Below are 24607 nucleotides of genomic sequence, written 5' to 3' on the forward strand. Positions count from 1 at the left end.
TTAGCACTATTCTGTGAATTGCAGTTGCTCTTATTATTGGTAGACTAGATCTAGATATGAACCATAGATATGAAATCAATCCAAATCTGTAACTTTTGTGGGATTGCAGTTATGAGGAAGCATGTGTAGGTAGACCTACTGAAGGTGCACATTTGAGTGTGTGCTATTTAAGGGGAGTGTGCATGTGTGTTTACAGTGTGTAAAAGCTGTCTGTGCTGTACGCCTGTCTACATTACACAATCCCATTCTGTTTACATGCCGTCTACTCCATGGACAGCATGTCTATAGGCATTATTTCCATTCACTGCATATGTCAGATGACTTCTGCCAGCTCTAAGGCAGTCCTCCCAGTTAGCAGACATTTCCTAGAGTGTTAGACCAAAGTCGGCACAGAACACCACTCAGACCCCAACTCTCATCTCTTCCAAAACAGCTCACAAGGAGCCATGCCAAGTAGTCCTGCTGTCTCCTGGACATCGTCCAAAACAAATGTACAAAAAGGCAGGGGAAAAGTCCTCCTGTGTTGTAGAAATCATAAGGATCTGCCTGGGCTTAACTTAATACAAAGCACTTCAAATTGTTTGGTACATTTTGTTTCACTTTGTGGCAGACAAAGATGGCAAACAACCCACCTCGTCTGAATTTAACATTTCTAGTACAAGGCTGCATTCTCTCCCATGACTCACACAACATCAACAAGCAGAGAACCTTAATGCTGCACTATTCAGCGCATCCCATAATCTGTTCATAATCAACAACATCATAGTATAAACAATGAATACATTCAATTTCAGTCTTTTTTTCAGGTAGGACGCTTGAAAAAAGACCAATAAAACAGTCTCTGCAAAATTGCATGTTTAGAAACTAGTCAACTTTAGTGTTTTGTGAAATGTGTATCTTACTTACAGTGTTATACAAATATGACAGAGAGCGTTTTAGATACTTATATTCGAGACCATTATGTTGTCATGTTAGAGGGACTTTAATAACTCTCGTAAGAGGACTTGGATACTGTCCTTCATCGCATGTTTTTGATCTCTTCCAGGAAGATAGTACACAACTTCTATAAACACATGTCCAACTATGAGGAAACTCATTTTGTGTGATTACAGTGAGGGGGCTATACTGTACCTTAGCTCCATTATGTGGGCACCCTTGTTAGCACTCATGTAGCTTTTCAAGTCTGCGACAAACATTCACATATGTACCTCCACAAAAGAGAAAACACAGCTTGATGTATTCTTCCTTTCAGCCATGTGGCATTTCCTTCCTCTGTATGTATGCTTTTAGTAGTCTGAAAAGCATCAAGTTGTGAGCTTTTCCAGAGGCAACCTAGTGGGATTTTATTCAGTCTAGGAGTTAAGGTTTGTCCATTTGAAGCAGGTCATGTTTTTTTTCATGAACGAAGGCCATTACGTTTTTCAACTCTGATAGGATGCTAATAATCAGACTTCAAAAGGTTTCCCATCAGAAGACAAAATATGAAGGACTGTGTTGTACTGCATCAATTTACATTACACATCTGTACCTGACAACAAGTGGCTGAAAAAAACTACTGAAATCAAAACTAGACATTGTCAAGACGTTGACCAAAATGAGAGACCACACAGTTGAGGTAAAGGTTGACAGCCCAGGGGTTATCTGTTGGTGATCTCATAGGGATAAAAGTGAATGGAATGTCGAGCCAGAACTCCAAGCCTGGACAAGCCCTGACAAAACCATTCGCTTCTGTCACCCCAAGCTCACCATGGGCGGGCCCATAATTAAGCTAAGAGGTTTGGCAGCTTTCAAAGTGCCTGTTCCTGATATAACACCAATTTGGTACCCCCATATGCAGTGTTTATTGCACTATCTGTTAATCTTACTGCTGGAAAAATAGTTTTTTCATGTGGATAAATCCAGTCATTTACAAGAATCACTCATCGGCCACACAGTCCCATCTGTGCTATGTTGGTTAGTGCAGAGTCACTCTATAATGTTCTGATCCATGGATTTCTAAATCAGTACCCTGACAATAAATATGGATGAAAAAAGTGTGCCAAGAGTAACATTTAGTGGTTAGAGTAATGTTTTAGGGTTATTGAGAAAACTGAAGGTCAGTATCTTCCCAGACGATGTGAAAGAGTTCAGTGCCTTTACTTCTGCCAGATGGACTTGAACCATTAGAAGTTTCCTACAAACAGAACATTTCTGGCCCAAAGCAAACATCAATATAACTTGCCAGCTTCAGAACATTAAACATAGATTTTAGCAGCATTGATGTTTCTCTGTTGGACTTTCATCACTCCAATTCCCTTCTACTGGTATTTTATCAATATTTTTATATTACAGTATAATGATAAGGTCCAAGGTGATTTATGCAACCATGTCAGTAGAATTTATCATTAACATCATTCATTCCAATATTTATGGATTCCCTGAGTTGCCAACAAATATGAATTGAAAATTGAAAGCTACCAATTCTTTAAATCCTGTAGCCAAAATGTGTGAAATCGTGGTTCAAATAAACTCATATTGATGCCACTTTATTGTGTTGATAAGATAATCAACAAGGAAGTTGTTGACTTGAGAGATGACTAACAGAAAGCAAACACACACAAATGACTAGTATCAAACAATTTAACCAATGTCAAGCTTTGATTTGCCAACACAACTGGTAATTTGCCATGTCCAACAAAAAAATCAGAGAACATGCTGTCTATAAGAGAGAGGTCTAATCAGCCAAACAGCACTGTCACTTTCATCTGGTCTCATTGTGACAATCTCTACAGACAACATCTCCCCATTTTTTAACATCACTAACAAGGATATTTTGCTATTTATCACTAAATTATGAAGTAATGTAAATGTACTGTGATGTGTATAGGATATGGTTTTCTGAACTAATTACAAGTTTGGATGACTATTTTACCATTTCTAAAACAGTTTTGGGTTAATAAAAGGTCATTAAAAAAAATCTACAGTTTTAATAAACATGTAATAACATATCCTACAACAGTCATTACCATGTGTCAATATGATTTTAGACTAGGTAAACAATCAATATATTGAGCTAGCCTACTAATTGTCTAACGATAAGCATTTCTTATAAATTGCTCTGAAATAAGCAAAAGACAGTACTGTGGACATGGATGGCAAACTTTTAAATAGAATGAGCTGCAAATAAAAACCTAATGATTTGTGAATCAACATTCCAAGATATTGTAAATTAACATGGGGCCATTGTAATTAATTAACATTAATACTAGATACATAATATTTACAACAATAATTCAAATGTTCGGTTAAAATGCATGCAGGGACCCTTGAAAACGGGAAAAGAACGAACCCACGAGCGCATCACAGAGAGAGAGACACACACTTTTTTTCTTCTTCAGAAAATACGCAGGTGGACAAGAGCAATAAAAGTTTAAGGCCCAAATATTATCTTATTACTGTCGAGCCAATGTTGCATGCATTTTGGAAATCTGATCAGATTCTTGGAGCTAGGTATTATGGCAACATCCACATTTCCATATCAGCAGGTCAAAAAGCACATTTTTGTTTTCATGAATTTTTACAATATAGCCAAAAGACTTTGCAGCTGGCCTATCTAAGGGGAAATCGCTCTGTTCTGCCTCCAGGACAAGTCTCATGACAATAAACGTCAACCTACTATTGCACATGTAGAAACAGCCAACTAATGGACTTACTTCTTCCGTGGTCTTTCATGAAAGTAATGATTTCTTTATAATAGCTTGGTGAGTCTTCATATGGAAAGGCATCAACTGTGACATTTTCATCCTTCAAATTTAGGTAAATTCCTTCAGAGAGGAAGTAGTGAGGTCGGTCATCTTTTTTCAAATCTTGGAAAATCAGAATGGCACGAGAGGTCCAATTAAAGTGCGCGTGAATAATGTTAGCGAAGTCTCCCAGTTTTGTGGTCGAGGGTCCGGTGCGCACAATCGTTTTGTACTCTTCCCCTTTATCAAACCCATATGCTGTTCCTCCTGCAGTTATCAATGGGAGTTTCCAATGGGATGCAAATCTTCCAACTGAGGCGACTGAATACACACACCCAGGTCCAAAGAAAGCATCTGGTTTATTATAAAGTTTGGTATCCACGGCGATAATCTGTGCCTTATTTTCTGCGCAGACACCGGTTGAATCCTCTGTGCTGAAATTCAAGAGTTGAATAGAGTGGCCTTGGAGAAGTCCGTGCTTCTTCTGGAGATTCTCTTTCGCCATAAGAATTGCTGGGAAAACCCGAGGCAAAGCCCAGGGATACTTGTGGTAATTATCGGGAAGCATCACCGCAACTGTGATATTATTTTCCATATTCGTTCGACACCTGGATATGAGAGAATATGTGAATATCACAAAGAAACAGCATCCAAGTTCCGTTTTATATCCCATTGCTCCAAATTGAAGTTAAATAAATCCAAGAAAACGGACCTCGTGAGTTCACCTGGAGAGTGGTAAGACGCCTTACTGTCCTGAAACCGAACCATATGGTTCTCTATTGAAATGCAACTTCAGTCAAAATAAGAAATGCTTAGGTAATCCATGTGTAATTTATCCTCTATAATTTTGCTCTAATTGTTCTTCAGCAGCATGATTCCGTGAGTTGTTCACTTCGGTGCAGTTCTCGGACTGATGTTCCTCAACTCCCCCCGCTAAGTGTGATAACATCCATCCAGATGACCGTAATCACAGCAACCTTCAGTACAGCCCCCTACACGTGATATCACAGGTCCGAGAAAGACAGGAAAGAGGCGCCCCCTGCCTGCTGTCACCGTTCTTCAATCTTGGTCCTGGAGACTCACAGGGTGTGCAAGCTTTTGTTCCGCCACAGCACTAACAGAACGGATTCAACTACCATTGAATCAGGTGTGAGTACTGGGGGCTGGAACAAAAACCTCTGGGGGCTGGAACAAAAACCTGCACACCATGTGGGTCTCTAGGACCAGGAAAATAGATAATCAGTTAAATATAAACTGGCTCAGACAATAATCTGGAAGACAATAGACAATTTTAGCAGTTGTGCTGAAAGCCTTGTTTTGAAATCCATGAGAGTTGAATAAACAAACATCCAAACATGTAGTAGGACACATGCCAAACTCCAATGCTGAATTTGATATACACAAATCTAACATTCCACAATGATCCACTAGAGGTCAGGAGTTCCTCACTGGACTTCATTTCAGCGAGCTCTACAAGATTATTTAAGACAAATACAATCATACTACATAATAATCTATTTTTTATTAGCTCAGGCAATTGTAATGTAATCAAAAGGGGAACCCCAAATTACACCAAGTCCAAACACGTGTCAATTCAATGTGCAACTTTCTTGAAATTGGGAAACATCAGAACAATGGGTGCTGAAACACTGCTTATGATTCTGAGTCCCCAAAAGTCATGACAAGCAGTCCAAAACAAAGTCAAGCAACCTGGATGGTCAACAATAAAGACAGAATGGTTGGTTCATGCTCATTATAGCCATTCGTATTGTAAGACATAGTAATCCAGCACAATGCTTGGCGTTTTCAGTTGCCTTCCGAACCTATTTCCGAACAGGTTCATCTTGGAAACTGTAGTCTCTGGCTGCAATGCTGCATCATGTACATTTAGATAACAAATCAAATACCTCCACTTTTCAGTTGTACCTCTTTTCTCCTCCTCTCTTCTCCCCATCATCAGTTGGTGGACTTTGGCAGTCTGTAGACGCCTGCGGACACGATGAGCTGATGGTCTCGCACTTTCCTCTGCAGGAAGGCCTGCAGCTTGTTCACGTCCATCTCTGTAACAACGGGTCCCGTGGCAACGAACATCCGGAGCATGGAGTGGAGGCGCTCCAGGGTCATGGTCTCCAGGTTGGTCAGCATGGCCTGGATGTAGGCCCAGAACAACTGCACAAACAACCACACACAAAGGGGAGAGAGAACCGTGCTGTTTGGGCTAGCTTGATTTATATTTGACAGAAAATTTGTATTTGTATTTTAAGTACATGCCTCCAATGTGTGTGTGTGCTTGTGTGTCTGCGTGCATACCTGTAGTTTCTCCTCCCTCTGCTCTGACTGGGTGGTGGTGTTGGAGTCTCCGTCCTCGTCGCTGTCGATCAGCATCACCCCTCTCTCAGGTTTCTCCCGGGACGAGCCCTTCTCCAGGATAGAGTAGTGCCCCCCAGCCTCCTCCTTCAGGACCCCCTGCTGCTGCCACAGAGCCAGCTTCCTTCTCACCATCTCCTGGGGCACCCCCAGGACCCCACTCAGCTCCTCCAGAGTCCACGAGCCTTCAGGAGAGAGAGAGAGAGAGAGAGAGAGAGAGAGAGAGATGGCTTAAAGGTTAATCGTAGTTACTCATACAATGTCTGTCTGTATGCAATGATAAGTTGTACAAAAGGCAGCCTGTGACGGCCAGAGTACTGACTTTTGTCCTGGAAGTGCAGGATAATGGCAGCGTGGACAGGGGACACAGTCAGGTTTGTCAGAGTCCTGTCCTCCAGCTCCACATCCAGTGTCACTGATCCCAGATGAGGCTTCCAGCTCAGGGTCCTCATCGCCTGGGACAGAGACCATTTGAATTATGGAATTTGATTTCAAAATGCTATTTCCCTATTCTCTGTTTATAAGGACTTGAATAAAGCAGGAACAGACTGGCACCTAGGCTACATCTTCATCATCAGGTACCTTGAGTTTCTAATAGTGGTGTGTGTAGGCCTCCATGGCCTGGGAGGCCAGGAGCGGGAGCTCCATCTTCTCCTCCTTCAGCGTGGGCCAGAACTCAGAGGACAGGATCATGGCAGTCAGGGCCATGGGGGGCTGCTCATCCTCACCCAGCCTGGACTCCTCCTCACGGATGTTGGTGTTGATCCTCCGTGAGTCAGCCAGGTCCTGGAGAGAGAGAGGGAGGAGAGTAAGGCTCTGTCCTAAAGTGTTTAAATGGTCTTTGTTCCTTGTCTTTGTTCGATAACTTCTGTCCCCATGCCTTATTCTATGAAAGACACTGGTAGGTGAAAGGACTATGTATTTTCAAAGATACTAGGAAGTCACGTTAAGAGTCATGTTGTCATAGCTCAATTTAACATAAATGGTAACTCAAGATTTCAAAGTCACGCCCTGCTTTACCTTCAGCATCACCTCACAGTAGTGCATATGGGACTCTCCAAATCGCAGCTTGAGTAACTCCACGTTACGGATCTCCCTGGAGGCACATGAGAAAAGTTACTTACTATTTAAAAAATAATTGATTTAATTTACCCAAAATGTCCACACAGAAATACCAACACCAGTATACCGACATGCACATAATATTAAGAGTGACTGCAAAAAGTTGAGTAATGTACTGTATAGCATTGAGATATAGGCCTTTGGAGTGCTGGGACTAGCTACTGTACATACGTGTTGTGTACCTGGCTGTATTGTAGTTGAACTGGTGGAGAAGTCTGTCTGCCAGCACAGTTCTGTACTCATCTATGAAGATCTCTTTACTGCTGTATATGCTGACCAGAAGACTGATGATGTCAGACGAATGCCGCTTCGAGCCCATTTTGTCTGAAGGGTGAGAAAGAAAGAGGAGTGTATTTAGTAAAATAACTGATGGAGAGGTATTGTTTTTAAGAATTTCTAGTTCAATACAGCAGAAACAGGAAAAAGCAACTGACTAGTCTAGTGTGATGACAACCTTTGTGGGTCCACTGAGGGTGCTGACCTGTGACAGCATCCTTAGAGTCTGGGGTCCATTCCTCTGGGTCGCTGCCCTCGTCCTCACTGTCCTGGGTCTGCAGGGTCACAGGGTCGGCACGGGACAGCTCATTGGCCAGGTCACTGCAGCCCTCCGCGTCCCAGGTAAGGCTGGCCTCTATCTGACGTACCGTGTCCTCCCGCGTCCTAGCAACGAACCACAGATGTCACATCAATGCCACGTCAACATCAACACAGTATGCTATGGGAGTAAAATCAGTCAAGTAAAGAGCAATCTCTAACATTTTGCCTCCCACTAAATGATTGCTTTGTTCATAAATACTCATGAGAGAATAAAATAATAGATAACTAAATACAGATTACGATAATACACATGCACCCACCTGAGGTACTTGCGGATTGGTTGGCAGACAACCTGCAGGATGACCATAGATGGGTCCAGTTCGTAGGGCCTTTATGGCCGAGATATATACAGTGATGATGTCAAAGGTATGGACTCATAGAAGGAGAGAGGAATGTTGTTGAGAAGGGATTCATTAAGTCTTATCACTCCAGCTTCTTCTGCAACACTGTATTTGCAAACAACAGTTAGTCTTCACATCAAATGTGTTACAAACATAAAGAGCCAAACACCAGTCACTGTTCCTAACCCATCATTGGTTCACTGACCTGGGTGAAGCAGACACGTCTCAAAGGCTGTCTTAAGGGAGGTGAGGAGCTGCTGCCTCTGATTGGTTCTCTCTAGACAGAACTTGAGGTCCTCAATGGCAGGCTTTGAATGTGAGGGTGGGAGAAATGTCAAAACCCTTTCTACCCTCTCTGTATCTCATTCTTTCCCCCTTATCAAATCTCTTCCCTATGCCGTCGACACCCACAGGTGATGCTTTCTCTTAATACTCTCTGTATCATTCACCATCTCCCTATCTCCTCTCTCTGTTCCCTAACTCCTCACCTCTGATGATGCTGAAGAGCTCCTCGATCCTCATGTTGACGTAGATCCTGCAGAAGAACTGGTGCATGTGGTGCACAGCGTTGGCTGGCTGGCCCACCTCCCCAGCCCTGCTGCCTGTGCCATTGGGCACCGTACCCAGTCCACCCACTTCACTGGCAAACACCCTGCTCAACCAGCCCAACACCAGCTCTAGCCACTGGAGAGAGAGAGAACGAAAGAGGGAATTGAGAGAATGTTTGTAATTAAGAGTAAAACAGATAAATGATCACATTTCTGAGATTTGGACTTGGTGTAGTAAATTGTTTTATAGACAAAACATATTTGGTCAGCAACCTATTCTGTTAAATAATGCAAGCTAGAAAAGTAGAACTTGTTGATAGGTCATGTCACTTTATTATGCGAGGTGGTCCTCCCATAGACAGGCTCTCTAGTATACTGTACCTCCTGAAAGAGAGAAGAGCTATCGTACTCCCCCCTGCAGTGCTGCTCTAGCCGCTGCTCAATCAGTTTGTGTAAGATGGACGTCACTGCCTCTGAACTAACCCACTCCAATAGCTGCAATCTGGACCTGGAGGGTGGGAAAAGTGGGTAGAGACAGCTGCAGAGACATTACAAACACAGCAGGCACAGATGTAGACAATGGTTGTTCTAACACAACTTATAGAGCATACAGTGACATGGCCACCCCTCCATTCACTCACAGTATGTGGCTGAGCTCTTACAGCTGCTGGGTGGGGACAGTGCAGCCCTGACAGACGCCCCCCTCAGATACCCCGCCCCCTTCCTCAGACTCCCCTGCCTCCCCCTCCTGGCTCATGTGCACAGAAAAGGTCCTGCTGTAGAACTCCAGTATTCTCATCTGGAGCACAGCCGAGGGGGAGAACAGTAGAATGGCCCTGATGACGGAGAAGGCCCTCTCCTGGAGACCCCTGGCCCCAGGGCCACACAGACCACCCCGGCCCTCATCCTGCCAGGTACCCAGCCTCTCCAACCCTCCTGTGGAAAGGACAGAGGGTAATTTTTGTAACGCATTTGACAGCATTCTGTTCAGTCAACATTCCAGCATTAAGGGTGCAGTCAACTGTAACCTGAACGTTTGAACCCCACCTAGGAAAGGTTCCAGTCTGTCCAAAAGGGTACGGAAGGCCATGAGTAGGATCCTGGCCCTATCCTTCTCCCCAAGCTCATTCTCTGGCTGCTTCAGTCCAGCCCAAAACTCAGGGACCTCGGCAGTGGTCAGACGCACCTGCAGGGTCTCCAGGAGCCATCCCTCCAGACAGAGGAAATTGGTCATGTTCTTATAAACAGACACGGACTATGGTTTGTAGGTACATTTATAGATCAACATTGGTCTTAGCTAGCAATGTAATTCCTAATTGCATGTGAATGTGTTAGCTAGCTACATGTCCAGCAATCAACCACAGTAGTGCAATTTATCTAATTTCATTCTCACATAAAAGGTAGGCAGCCTATGTCAACAACACAAGGTACCGTGCGTAGGCAAGTTGGGTCCATCTACTCACCAGAGCTGCAGTTACGGTGTCCCAAGCAGAAGGTAGCCCCTGTGGTACTGAGAATAACATCTCAGCGGAGTCCATCATCATCCCGGTTGGACCAAATTACTCAGCGAAAATCATTCGATTGTGTATTGTCAAAGTTATTGTCTGTGTTATATCACTCACCCATATTAAGGTGTCCGTTGTATGGCTCATAAGAAATACTAAAATGTGTCTACATTGAATGTTCAGATACCAATTGAAGTTATTGCGCTCTTGCGCAAGCCTGTGGTGCATAATACTGACGTATGTGTGGTTGCGGAACTTATAAAAGTGTGGCGGAAGTGTACGTGACAAGGAGGCCAAGATGGCGGCTTGAACAGACGGTTTTTACTGAGCTGCACGCCTAACTTCAGAAAGATTGTGGGGAAAGAAAACTTGTTTCCAGTCATTCCTATTATTGTTTTTATTTGCTCAAGATTTAAGAACTTTCCTGTGACTGGAATGATAAGTGGAACGGAGGTGTGAGAGAGGGAAGATGGCGGAAGCGGATGATGAAGTGGAATCTGAATACAATGGCGGTAGAATCAAGGAGAATTTGAGTGTTGTTCAAAAGAATGGGAAACGGAGCAAAGTAGGGTACAGTGATGAGAATGACCCTTCGTATCTAGGAGGAGTACGGTTTGTTAATAAGGAGCAGCTGAGCAGAGTACCAATCTTGAAGAAACCATTTGAGTTATCCACACTGGTGGAGAGAGTGCTGTGATTCTGCGGATCAGAAGGAACGTGCGTTGTGTCTTAATCGATTTGATAAATTTGAAGTGTTGTGTGTGTCTCTTCGGAACAGGGCACCCCTCAAGGCGGTTATGTCTGGCGTTTCGTGGGAAGTTTATTTGGAAGAGATGAAAAATATTCCTGGAGTGATTGAAGCACGTCGGATGTATCGAGTGGTGAATGGGGAAAAAGTGAAGACTTTACCTGTTCTTTTGTTTTTTGAAATGGAGTTTCTCCCTAATGAAGTGCGGTTAGGGTATATTAACTACAGAGTTAGAGCATTTATCCCAAGACCAATGCAGTGTGAACATTGTAAAGCTTTTGGTCATGTAGAAAGTGTTTGCAGAAGGGAGAAGCTGAAATGTACAAGATGTGGAAAAGATCATATTATGTGTTATAAAAGTGAAGACAATGTGACATGTTGTAATTGCGGTGGGAATCATGAAGCCACGTCTTCTGAATGCCCCACAAGGGTAAAGGAGAATGAGGTGGCCAAAGTCAGGGTTGTACAGAGCATTTGAACAATGTCTACCTTAGACGTCTCACTGATCTGGAGCAATACACAAGAAGATGGAACCTGAGACTACGGCGTGCCCCAGGTGGAAAGTGAGGATGTGTGGCGCGAGGCGATCCGCATCTGCCAAGAAGTTATGCCTGCAGAGAAGAAGAAAGTTGGTGATACCATCGACGTTGTGCATCGCCTCCGCAAGAAGAAACAGCAAAACGATTCAAGACCAATGGGTATCATAAATCTCTTCACTGACAGATTCTACAGGGATGCAGTCTGGAAAGCTGCTAGGAAGAACGGGTTCCTTCAGAGCCATGGTCTGCGTTTTGCCGAGCATCTCAGCCCTGAGGACATAGAAAGGAGGAACAAGTTGTGGCCAACGATCAAGAAAGCACAAAATGAGGGAAAGGCTGCCTACTTCGTCAGAGGACGACGTTTCATCAACGGTTTGGAAATCCATATTCCTCCCGAGAACCTCACTCCTCACAAGGAACAGATTGACGGTTTCAGCCATGGTATTCTCGTTTTCCTTGTACTGACTACCTAACAAGCCTTGGGTTATCTTTTTGGACTACTCAATCATTTATTCGTTTTTTCTTGTATGACCAGACCAGAAGAAGGCCAATTTTGTTTACAAACTCACAAAGAAGACTGAAAGTTGTATGTATTACTTTTTTATGCATACAGTACTAAGATACTGTTAAAAAGGGGCATTCAGGTCTGCTCTGAATTACTTTACACTGTTGTTGTTCTATTTAGTTATTAATACTTATTTCCAAGTGAGAAAGGTCTTAGGAATGTATATATATATATATTTTTTGTACTCTTAATTTTTTATGATCACTTTTCATATGCACTTAAAATAGTAGGTACCACTTTATTTTCTTAAAATTATTTTGTATATATAAACTATTTTTCAGGACCCTGTCTTTCAAAGATAATTTGTAAAAATCCAAATAACTTCACCGATCTTCATTGTAAAGGGTCTAAACACTGTTTCCCATGCTTGTTCAATGAACCATAAAGAATTAATGAACATGCACCTATGGATAGATCGTTAAGACACTAACAGCTTACAGACGGTAGGCAATTAAGGTCACAGTTATGAAAACTTAGGACACTAAAGACGCCTTTCTACTGACTCTGAAAAACACAAAAAGAAAGATGCCCAGGGTCCCTGCTCATCTGCGTGAAAGTGCCTTAGGCATGCTGCAAATCAACTCAAATCAGATTTTATTGGCCACATGCGCCGAATACAACAGGTGAATACAACATTACCGTGAAATGCTTACTTACAGCCCTTAACCAACAATGCATTTATTTTTTAATAAAAAAGTAAAATAAAACAACAACAAAAAAGTGTTGAGAAAAAAATAAAATAAAATAACAGTATATATACAGGGGGGTACCGGTGCAGAGTCAATGTGCGGGGGCACCGGCTAGTTGAGGTAGTTGAGGTAATATGTACATGTGGGTAGAGTTAGAGTGACTATGCATAAATAATTAACAGAGTAGCAGCAGCGTAAAAATATGGGGTGGGGGTGGGGGGGGCAGTGCAAATAGTCCGGGTAGCCATGATTAGCTGTTCAAGGAGGCATGAGGACTGCAGATGTGGCCAGGGCAATAAACTGCCGTACTGTGAGACGCCTAAGACAGCACTACAGGGAGACATGTCGGACAGCTGATCGTCCTCGCAGTGGCAGACCACGTGTAACAACACCTGCACAGGATCGGTACATCCGAACATCACACCTGCGAGACAGGTACAGGATGGCAACAAACAACTGCCCGAGTTACACCAGGAATGCACAATCCCTCCATCAGTGCTCAGACTGTCCGCAATAGGCTGAGAGAGGCTGGACTGAGGGCTTGTAGGCCTGTTGTAAGGCAGGACCTCACCAGACATCACCAGCAACAACGTTGCCTATGGGCACAAACCCACCGTTGCAAAAAGTGCTCTTCACTGACGAGTCACGGTTTTGTCTCACCAGGGGTGATGGTCGGATTCGCGTTTATCGTCGAAGGAATGAGCATTACACCGAGGCCTGTACTCTGGAGCGGGATCGATTTGGAGGTGGAGGGTCTGTCATGGTCTGGGGCGGTGTGTCACAGCATCATCGGACTGAGCTTGTTGTCATTGCAGGCAATCTCAACGCTGTGCGTTACAGGGAAGACATCCTCCTCCCTCATGTGGTACCCTTCCTGCAAGCTCATCCTGACATGACCCTCCAGCAAGACAAAGCCACCAGCCATACTGCTCGTTCTGTGCGTGATTTCCTGCAAGACAGGAATGTCAGGGTTCTGCCATGGCCAGCGAAGAGCCCGGATCTCAATCCCATTGAGCACGTCTGGGACCTGATGGATTGGAGGGTGAGGGCTAGGGCTATTCCCCCCAGAAATGTCTGGGAACTTGCAGGTGCCTTGGTGGAAGAGTGGGGTAACATCTCACAGCAAGAACTGGCAAATCTGGTGCAGTCCATGAGGAGGAGATGCACTGCAGTACTTAATGTAGCTGGTGGCCACACCAGATACTGACTGTTACTTTTTCACCCTCCCTTTGTTCAGGGACAAATTATTCAATTTCTGTTAGTCACATGTCTGTGAAACTTGTTCAGTTTATGTCTCAGTTGTTGAATCTTGTTATGTTCATACAAATATTTACACGTTAAGTTTGCTGAAAATAAACGCAGTTGACAGTGAGAGGACGTTTCTTTTTGTGCTGAGTTTATATATATTTTTAAGAATAGTCCCTGATTACACTAAAGAGGGTTTTTATTCTCTCTTACTACAGAGAACCCTTGGTTTGGTCTTTAACATAATTTTCTGTTGAGTTGAATTTCAAAAGCCGGATAACAACTAGCTCAAGTTTACTTAAATGGTGCAGATCTCGGTTCCTTATAGCTTATGTTCACTGCTCCTATGTTTTTGACTCATCCTACAGTTAATAGTTTTATATTATTGTCAGGACCCGGTGCGAGAAACAGTCACTAATAATTGTCAGAACCCAGAAGATGAGGCAGACACAGCAGTACTAGAGATGGTGGTTTAATAAAGAACAAAATCCTCAGGCAAAGAAACTAAATCCACAATGTCCAAAAATAAAGCCAAGAGGCACAAAGAGGAAAACCTCCAAAAACAAAGAAACTCCACAAAGTGGTAAAAAAATCCCACCAGAGAAAAATCCATATAACACAAGGCTTGGGCTGGGGCTGGGTGCTAACTTACAAACACTGAGCAAGGAACTGAGGAACACACAGGGTTTAAATACTAACAAGGGAATGACCTACAGGTGCAAACAATAATTAGATCAAGAAAAAACAAAAAGGTACAAAAAAGGTGCAATGGGGACATCTAGTGACCAAAACCCGAACAGTCATGGCCAAAACCTGACAGAATCCCCCTCCTAGGAACGGCTCCTGACGTTCCTACCAGCCTTCTCAGGGTGGAGGGCCCTGAACTGACGAATGAGGTCAGGGTCCAGTATGTCCTTGGCAGGAACCCAGGAGCGCTCCTCGGGACCGTAGCCTTCCCAGTCCACCAGATACTGCCAGGACCGCTGCACCCGGCGGGAATCCAGTATCCGGTGGACGGTATAAGCCGACTGGCCACCGATGACACGGGGCGGAGGGGGGAGGTCTGCCTGCCGGAATAAGGGGAGAAAAAACAACAGGTTTTAATAAAGAAATGTGAAATGTTGGATTGATCTTAAGGGATCTGGGTAAGTGCAGGCGAAAAGTAACGGGATTGACTCTCCTGGCAATCTTAAAGGGACCGATGAACCTCTGGGACAGCTTGCGAGACTCCACCCGTAGCGGTAGGTTCTTAGTTGAGAGCCATACTCTCTGGCCGGGGTACAGGGTAGGACCGGGACGGCGACCTCTGTTGGCTTGTCGTTGGTACTGCTGAGAGGAACGCAGAAGATTAAGACGTGCCTTCTTCCACGTAAGCCGACAGCATCTGATGAACCTCGAGGCTGAAGGCACTCTGACTTCTGCCTCCTGGTCCGGGAACAATAGAGGTGCATAGCCAAACTGACACTCATGCGGGGACATACCAGTGGAGGAGGAGCACAAGGTGTTGTGCGCGTACTCGGCCCAAACAATGAAGGATGACCAAGTGGACGGGTTGTTGGAAACCATGCATCTGAGGGTGGTTTCCAGCTCCTGATTCATCCTCTCAGTTTGGCCATTGGACTCGGATGGTACCCGGAAGATAAACTGGCCGTGGCCCCCTATGAGTTGGCAGAAGGCCTTCCAAAACCTTGAGGCGAACTGGGGACCTCTGTCGGAAACCATATCTTGCGGGATCCCAAAGACTCGGAACACATGGTTAATCACCAACTCAGCTGTTTCCTTGGCAGAAGGTAATTTGGTCAAAGGAACAAACCTGGCCGCCTTTAGAAAACCTGTCGATGATGACTAGGATCGTAGTATTACCATGGGACGGAGGAAGGCCAGTAATAAAGTCCAATGAGATATGGGACCAGGGTCGGTGGGGAATAGATAGAGGGTGAAGGAGTCCTTGAGGGCGAAGGTGAGAAGATTTGCCCTGACAGCACACGGAACAGGCCTTGATGAAAGTGGCAATGTCTTCCTTCATGGTGGGCCACCAGAACTTACGCTGGATGAACTCCAAGGTGCGGCCTATGCCCGGGTGACAGGTGAGGCGAGAGGAGTGCCCCCACCGAAGGACTTGGGACCTTGCTGCCTTGGGAACAAACAACCGATTAGCAGGACCTCCACCAGGGCCCGGTTCGATGGCTTGAGCTTGTTTCACGGTATCCTCCACTTGCCACGAGATCGGAGCCACGATCTTAGCGGCCGGAAGGACAGTCATGTCAGTATCTTCTCGAATGGCAGGAGAGTAGATTCGTGACAAGGCGTCCGGTTTGAGATTCTTCGACCCGGGTCTATAGGTGAGGATAAACTGAAATCGGCTGAAGAAAAGAGACCATCGAGCCTGTCTGGCGTTCAACCGCTTCGCCTGCTGGATATACTCCAGATTCTTGTGGTCCGTAAGCACTTGAAACGGTTGAGAAGCCCCCTCGAGCCAGTGTCTCCATTCCTTCAATGCCATCTTAACCGCTAGGAGTTCACGGTCCCCCACATCGTAATTCCTCTCGGCCGGGGTAAGCCGGTGAGAGAAGAAGGCGCAAGGATGAAGCTTCTTGTCTTCACCCCTCTGAGACAGGACAGCTCCAACCCCAACCTCTGATGCGTCTACCTCCACCACAAAAGGTTCCTCCGCCGTTGGTAGTGTCAGGATGGGAGCAGAGAGGATGCGCTGCTTGAGTCCTTGGAAGGCCGTCTCAGCTTCTCTTCCCCACAGAAACCTTGTGTTGCCACCCTTGGTTACCGCCGAGAGAGGGGCTGCCACCGAGCTGAAGTTCTTGATGAACTTGCGGTAAAAGTTGGTGAAGCCCAGGAAACGTTGAACTTCCTTAACGGACTTGGGGGTGGGCCAATCCGCTACCGCCTCTACCTTCTTGGGGTCCATCTGGACTCGTCCGGGTTCCACTATAAATCCCAGGAATTGTACTCGAGAGGAATGGAATTCACACTTCTCCGGCTTAACGTACAAATGGCTGTCTAGGAGGCGTTTGAGCACTTGTCTGACATGCTTAGTGTGTTCTTGAAGGGAGCTCGAAAAGATGAGGATGTCATCCAAGTACACAAACACGAAGATGTTAAGCATATCCCTAAGCACATCGTTTATGAGCGCTTGGAACACAGCCGGAGCGTTGGTCAGGCCGAAGGGCATCACCGAGTATTCGTAGTGACCAGTAGGCGTGTTGAAAGCGGTCTTCCACTCGTCCCCGGGTTTGATCCGCACCAGATGGTATGCGTTCCGCAGGTCAAGCTTAGTGAAGACAACTGCTTCCTGGAGCAGCTCAAAGGCTGTGGCCATAAGAGGTAGCGGGTAGCGGTTACGGACGGTTATGGCATTGAGTCCCCGGTAGTCGATGCAAGGTCGTAATCCGCCGTCTTTCTTGGCCACAAAGAAAAACCCTGCTCCCGCCGGGCGAGGTAGATGGACGCATGAGGCCTGCTGTCAGAGCGTCCTTGATGTAGGTATCCATAGCAACTCGTTCGGGAGGAGAAAGGGAAAAGATCCGACCCCTGGGAGGGCAGGTCCCTGGCAACAGGTCGATGGTGCAATCGTAAGGTCTATGGGGTGGTAGTTTGGTGGCCCTCTGTTTGCTAAATACCAGTTTGAGGTCATGGTAACACTCGGGAACTCGGGACAAGTCGATGGATTCTAGAGACTCGGAAGGAGAACTCTGGGAACTCGGGAAGATACAAGTGGCTTGGCACGTGGGACCCCACTGCTTGATAGTGCCCACAGACCAGTCGATGTGAGGGTTATGGCTGTGAAGCCAGGGATAGCCAAGGACGAGAGGAAACTCGGAACAGGCGATCAGATGAAAGTTCATCACTTCCTTGTGTTGGGAAACTGAAAGTCGTAAGGGGGTAGTGGCACGAGTGACAAGTCCAGATCCCAAAGGACTTCTATCCAACGTAGTAACCCTTATGGGGTCACTTAGAGGTTCAGAAGGAACGCCATTCTCCTTCGCCCAGATCCCATCCATGAAGTTACCTGCGGCTCCAGAGTCTACCAAGGCTTGAAGAGAAACCTCGTGGTCGTCCCAGGAAAGGGTAACAGGAATGAGCAGGCGGGAGTTGGATAGATGGGAGGAGGTTATGTCTCCCTGTTACAGTCCTCCCAGGCCTGCACGGGAGAGTGCGTTTCCCTGGAGCCCGGGACACGTGGAGCGGAAATGGCCCGGTTTGCCGCAATATAGACAGCATTGCTCCCTCATTCGGCGATCTCTCCAGCCTGGGAGATGCGTCCAACCTGCATGGGTTCTGGTGGAGCCAGCGAGGATAAAGGTGGAGACTCGGAGTTGGAACCGATAGGAACTAGGGTGAGCGGTCTATGGTTTTGTTCTCTCTCTCTCAGACGCTGGTCTATGCGTGAAGCCAACTTGATAAGGGACTCGAGGTTGTCCGGTGGTTCCCGAGTGGCCAGTTCATCTTGGATGGTGTCAGAAAGGCCCTTCAAAAAACACACTGTGAGCGCCTCGTCGTTCCAGCCACTTGCTGCTGCCACAGTGCGGAACTGGATGGCATAGTCCGTCACGCTGCGCCCGACCTTGGCGGAGAATCAGGAGCTGTTTGGCTGAGTCAGGGCCGTTGGTAGGACCTTGAAACACTCGCTTGAATTCTTCAGCAAAGGTAGAGTAGCTGGCACAGCAGGGACTTTGGGCATCCCACACAGCAGTAGCCCAGGCTAGAGCCTTTTCCGACAGCAGGGTGATGATATATGCTATCTTGGACCGGTCGGTGGGAAACGACGATGGTTGCAGCTCAAAGGAGAGAGAACATTGGGTGAAAAACCCCTTACAAACACTTGGGTCCCCTGAGAACCGTTGAGGAGGCGGCAGACGAGGTTCCGCCAGGGGATTAACTGCCAGGAGCCCTTGAATCGGATGAACTGGAGCAGAAGCGGTTGCCGGGGAAAGTCGATCCGAAATCTGCTTTATGGAAGTCAGCATCTCTGACAGAAGTTGAGAATGTCTAGCCATTAAGGCCTCTTGCTGAACCAGAGCAGCTTCGTGGCGTTGGACAGTCCCCTCCTGGTGGGACAGCATGGAAAAAAATCCTGGGTACTGGCTGCCTCTGGGTTCATAATAATGGCTCAGTGTTTCTGTCAGGACCCGGTGCGAAACAGTCACTAATAATTGTCAGAACCCAGAAGATGAGGCAGACACAGCAGTACTAGAGATGGTGGTTTAATAAAGAACAAAATCCTCAGGCAAAGAAACTAAATCCACAATGTCCAAAAATAAAGCCAAGAGGCACAAAGAGGAAAACCTCCAAAAACAAAGAAACTCCACAAAGTGGTAAAAAAATCCCACCAGAGAAAAATCCATATAACACAAGGCTTGGGCTGGGGCTGGGTGCTAACTTACAAACACTGAGCAAGGAACTGAGGAACACACAGGGTTTAAATACTAACAAGGGAATGACCTACAGGTGCAAACAATAATTAGATCAAGAAAAAACAAAAGGTACAAAAAAGGTGCAATGGGGACATCTAGTGACCAAAACCCGAACAGTCATGGCCAAAACCTGACAATTATGTTTGTTGTTTTGTCTTTGTCTATAGTTTCTCTTAATGCTAGGGGGTTAGGAAACAATGTGAAGTTGCACTCAATTTCTGCTGATGCCAACTTCTGGAAGTCACAGTGGGGCAACGATATTTGGCTTTCCCATGGCTCTGAACGCTCCGCTGTGGTCATTACAATGAAAAATACCTTTGGTAACTTTATTTGTCTTGTGATCAGTTACAATAACATTACGCTCATTACTGTAAACTTCTACGGGTACAACACAAAACATGAGAATGATGAGTTGCTTGAATCTGTAGAGAAACGCATACTTCATTGGTTATTTAAATTTCCCAATTAATTGTTATTGATAGGAGGGGACTTTAACATTACTATAGATAATTCATCTGATAGATGGCCCCCAGGTAGGCCAACCAATCAGAGTTTGAGTTTAATACTTTTTATGGAAAAGTTTGATCTTACTGATATATGGAGAGAGGTTTCCGGCCGACAGATCATTCACTTGGAGTAACAAAACAGGTTCCAGACAGTCCAGAATGGATTTTTGGCTTATATCGAAATGTATTGATAGTGAGTGTGTTACTACACATATTTGTACTACTCCCCTCACAGACCATAGGGCCATTTACATTGATGTCAAAATATTTACCCCTGATACTAACCTTGGTGGCATCCTACTGGAAGCTAAATAGCTCCTTATTAAATCATGATATACAGTAGTTAAGTTTGAGGTTAAAGGTCTGCTCTCACTTTTTGGAAAGGGCTTGTGAAGAAAAATCTTATTGCAAGAATTCTGAGCTCTTTAAAAATTTGAGGTGGCCAAATACCTTAGAAAATATGGTAGTAATCTTGTTACAGTTTTTGTCGATTGCTAAGACACATTTCTTGAAAGCTGCTCTCATTTTCTCTTAACTGTGAACACAAAACCCAATTTTCAAGCTACATTCACAAAACCTCAGACTCTTCTTGCAAAACCAAACTTTCACCTCAAAACAGTTCAATCTGTGCTCAAAACTGAACTATGTTGTCAAATCGTGCCCCGAGTCAATCAAAATAAAAAACACTACTGAACAGTCACTAAACACTACGTAGAAAAATAGAAAACACAATTCTCAGGACATGAAGCTGGAGAAATAAATGTTTATTGTTCACTGTAGGCTAAATGCATGTTGCAAAACAAACAAAACCTGTGCATTTAGCACTTGTACAAAAAGACAAAACAGAAATCTTGTGCATTTACATGTAGTACTTGTAAAAACAAACAGAAATCTTATGCGTTTGCCACTTGTGTACATGTAAAAATAAAGTACAAAAATATACAAATAAGTGCATTACTCAGCCACAGCATCATGTCTCCGTACTGGGTCAGGCCACAGGACTTCATCCACATCACAGGCCACATTTTGTCTGGCCAGGCAACGGGGGAAAAAACCCCTGGCATGCCGTATCCAGGCTTGGCATGCCTCCACACCTATGTCACCACAGGCAAGTCCCATGGCTTGCAGGAGATTTACCCTGGTGTAAGGTTGGCGTTCATATACCTTCCACCGCCATGAGGAGAATAATTCCTCAATGGGGTTTAGGAAAGGGAAGTACGGTGGAAGGCAAAGATTGATAAAACCTTGGTTCATATTGTACCACTCTCTAACCTGGAGGGCTCTGTGAAAACTCACATTGTCCCAAACAACAACATAGATGGGATGCTCATCCTGCTGCCCTAACAAAGCATCTCGCATGTGATTGAGGAAAATGAGGAGCTGGTGAGTGTTGTAGGGCCCCAGATTGGCATGATGGTGGACAACCCCATGATTGCTGATGGCAGTACATAATGTGACATTGCCACCACGCTGCCCAGGAACACCAACAATGGCCCGATGGCCAATCACATTACGGCCTCTCCTTCTCCTTTTGGTGAGATTAAACCCAGCTTCATCCATGTAGATGTATTGATGGGGTCTTTCCATTGCATCCAGTTGAAAAACCCTCTGTAGAAATATATATAGTTTTGTAAGTGATACGGAAAAAGTGATTTAGGCCACTACAGTAAATCACTACTTAGAGTAATCAACATTGAATGTGTCTGGATATACGCCAACCTGTACATACTGGAATCTTTGCTCTTTGACTCTGTCTGAGTTGCGATCAAAGGGCACTCTGTATAGCTGTTTCATGCGCAGTCTGTTGCGCTTGAGGACACGATCAACAGTAGAGAGGCTGACACTGTTGATACCCTCAAAATGTAAATGGTCCTCAATGATCTTCTGCTGAATTTTGCTCAGTTTAATGGCATTGTTCTCACGGACCATATCAACAATTAGGGTCTCTTGGTGTGGGGAGAACATACCTGTCCTCCCACCCCCATGTGGCAGTCTTTCAATTCTACAAAAAGAGAACATGGAGTTACAAAAAATATACATGGAATACTAGGCCTACAAACAGTTAGACCAACCCTCCATTACAATACTACAGTACATTGGTACAGTGATGTACTGAAACATATATTTACTTACAGTATACTGTGGTACAGTATATAGTATGTCATACAGTAATTGCTGTCAACATTTACATACTGTACTATAATGTCAAAAAAAGGTAATTACCTGTTCTCTTCTCTAAATCTTCGGATTATGGTGGACACAGTGAATCTACTGATGTTTGGTTGTACCCTTTGTCCAGCCTCCCTCATGCTCATACCATGGACAAGAACAAGGTCAATCACAGTAGCTCTGATTTCATCAGATATTACTGTTCTTTGTCTTCGCTGACCACCTCGACCACCTCGACCTCCTCTCACACGAACTCTTCCTCTCAGTGCTCTCTGAACTGGCTTACTGTATATGTTCCCTCACATCATTAGCCACAAGTGTGATCAATTTTGAGTTGTTGTGTTCAAGTGGTGACACCTGTGCTCTAATTGTGTTTGACTTTTGTCACCTGTGCTCACCATTATGCAGCACGGGTGCATCACAATGAAAATGTGTTGGCAAGTTATGTCTAAACAGGTGAAAAGTGCTTATGGTTTTGCCAAAAGAGTGATTGATTCAATCAGTGGGTTCAGGCAACTGAGCATTTGGTTCAGACAATAGGGTTTAGTGTTTTAGCAATTTAGAAAAACTGTAAGACCAGTAGAGCTGTGGAGGAAAAGGTGATAATTAAGATAACTTCCTTTTCTCAGATGTCCCCAGCCAGCCTCTCGGGGGAAGAGAAGATGGAACTGATTGAGTTACAAAATAAACTGGATAATATATATATAGATTAAAAGCAGAAGAAGCCTTTATTAGATCTGTTAAAAAAAATGGCTTGAGGAGGGAGAACAGAATTCATCCTATTTATGTTATGTGGGCAGCTTGTCTCTCCCTTTTCTGTTTCCCTTCCTCCTTGTTTTGTCCCCTCTTTGTCTGTTGTTTCTGTATGTGTGTTTGTCCCCATTATGTGGGTGTGTCTGGAGTGGATCGGGGGGCGTGCTCAGGATCTGCCTCTCCTGTGCAGCTGCGGGTTGTTTCCAGTGATTCCTGCCTACGCAGCTGCATCCTATTCTCTCATCAACCTGCACTACTAATTCCTGGGCATGGCTCTCCACCGGCGCCAGATCGTTGTTCTTACTAGAGCGTTCAGACATACCTCCCAACCTGCCTGCCTGCCTTCCTGCCTTCCTGCCTGCCTGCCTGCCTGCCTCAGCCTCTCCTTCCTCCGGAGCCGACTAGCCCACTCTGTTCCTTTTCTTCAGTTGTTTTTTGGACTAAGACAAATTGAACTTTTATTAAAATATTTTTGTTTCCTCCACTCCCTTAGTCGTGTTTTGTTTCTCTGAGTGCTGGGTTAACCATAGCGTAACAGAACGATCTGGCCATGGACCCAACAGAGAAACAGCACGGGGCAAACAAAGACAGCTTCCAACAAGCTATCCAGGCTCAAGGAACGTTGCTAGGACAGCATGACCAATTGATTCGGACTCTTTTGGAAGATAATCATCAACTGCTGAACCAGGTGACTCAGTTAACTACACAAGTCTCTAAATTGTCTGTTATCAGTTCTCCATCTCTCTCTGACCCCCAGTTTGATGCACCCCAAGTTGTTTCCTCGGACATTATGCAGGCTTCGTTCCATCGGGAACCCCCTGTCACGTCGCCTGAACCGTTCAATGGAGAATTGGACAAGTGCCGGGGATTTTTGCTTCAGTGTGACTTGATTTTTCGGCAGAGACCACTGTCGTTTTCTACTGATTCCTCTAAGGTACATTATGTTCTGGGGCTGTTAAGAGGGAGAGCTCTGGTTTGGGCTGAGGCTGTATGCTCAAATCAAACTTTGACTGGATTGACTTTTACTGATTTTTCTGCTAAATTGAAGACTGTTTTTGACCATCCTGACCATGTGGGTAATTCCTCCAAGATACTTTTTAATTTGAGGCAGGGTTCTAACAGTGTGGCTGAGTACTCTATTGAGTTCTGGACGTTGGCAGCGGACTCCAAGTGGAACAATGTGGCACTTCAAGGAGCATTTCTAAACGGTTTGAATGACGCCATTAAGGATGAACTGGCTGCTCGTGATGAGCCACATGATTTACATTCTCTCGTTTCCCTGTCCATTAAGCTAGACAACCGGTTGCGGAGAGGCGTCGGGAGAGGCGGTCGGCCACATCTAGGAGGACGAGTTCCCCAGCCTTCAACCACTCGAGTCTCGCCTCCCCGGAGCCGGCAGCTTCTTGTTCCTGATCCCATCCCGAGCACAGAGGAGGAACCTATGCAAGTGGGTCGAGCTCGACTACCTCCAGCAGAGCGGCAACGGCGCCTCCAGGCGGGTGAATGCCTGTACTGTGGAGACGCCACACACATTCTGACTACATGCCCTAAGCGACCAAAAGACAAGGCTCACTCGTAACGGTGGGTCTACTTGCGAGCCCAGAGTTAGATCCTGAACCCATCATTCCCCGATTACAAGTACCTGTAACCTTACGTTTCCAGAGTCATTCCCTGCCACTCTCAGCTCTCATAGACTCAGGTGCAGAAGACAACTTTATTAGCCACCAGTTCGTTACACAAGCTCGTATCCCCATGGAGCCAC

At 45.2% G+C, this 24607-nt stretch overlaps 1 protein-coding gene and 1 pseudogene across 2 annotated transcripts in view; both read right to left on the reverse strand.

Annotated features, from left to right (window-relative positions):
* The window catches only part of LOC121541649 (atrial natriuretic peptide receptor 2-like), a 52868-nt gene extending 48220 nt beyond the window's left edge, over positions 1–4648 (reverse strand). For both annotated transcript variants that reach the window (XM_041850822.1, XM_041850821.1), the window contains exon 1: positions 3693–4648. In XM_041850822.1, coding sequence (XP_041706756.1) covers positions 3693–4395 — 703 coding nt within the window. In that variant the 5' untranslated portion in view covers positions 4396–4648. The remainder of the gene's footprint in view (positions 1–3692) is intronic.
* Positions 4649–5678: 1030 nt separating this feature from the next.
* Positions 5679–9931, reverse strand: LOC121542208 (annotated as a pseudogene).
* Positions 9932–24607: the final 14676 nt, after the last annotated feature.

This window comes from Coregonus clupeaformis, chromosome 27 (assembly GCF_020615455.1).
Source record: "Coregonus clupeaformis isolate EN_2021a chromosome 27, ASM2061545v1, whole genome shotgun sequence".
Taxonomy (NCBI): Eukaryota; Metazoa; Chordata; class Actinopteri; order Salmoniformes; family Salmonidae; genus Coregonus; species Coregonus clupeaformis.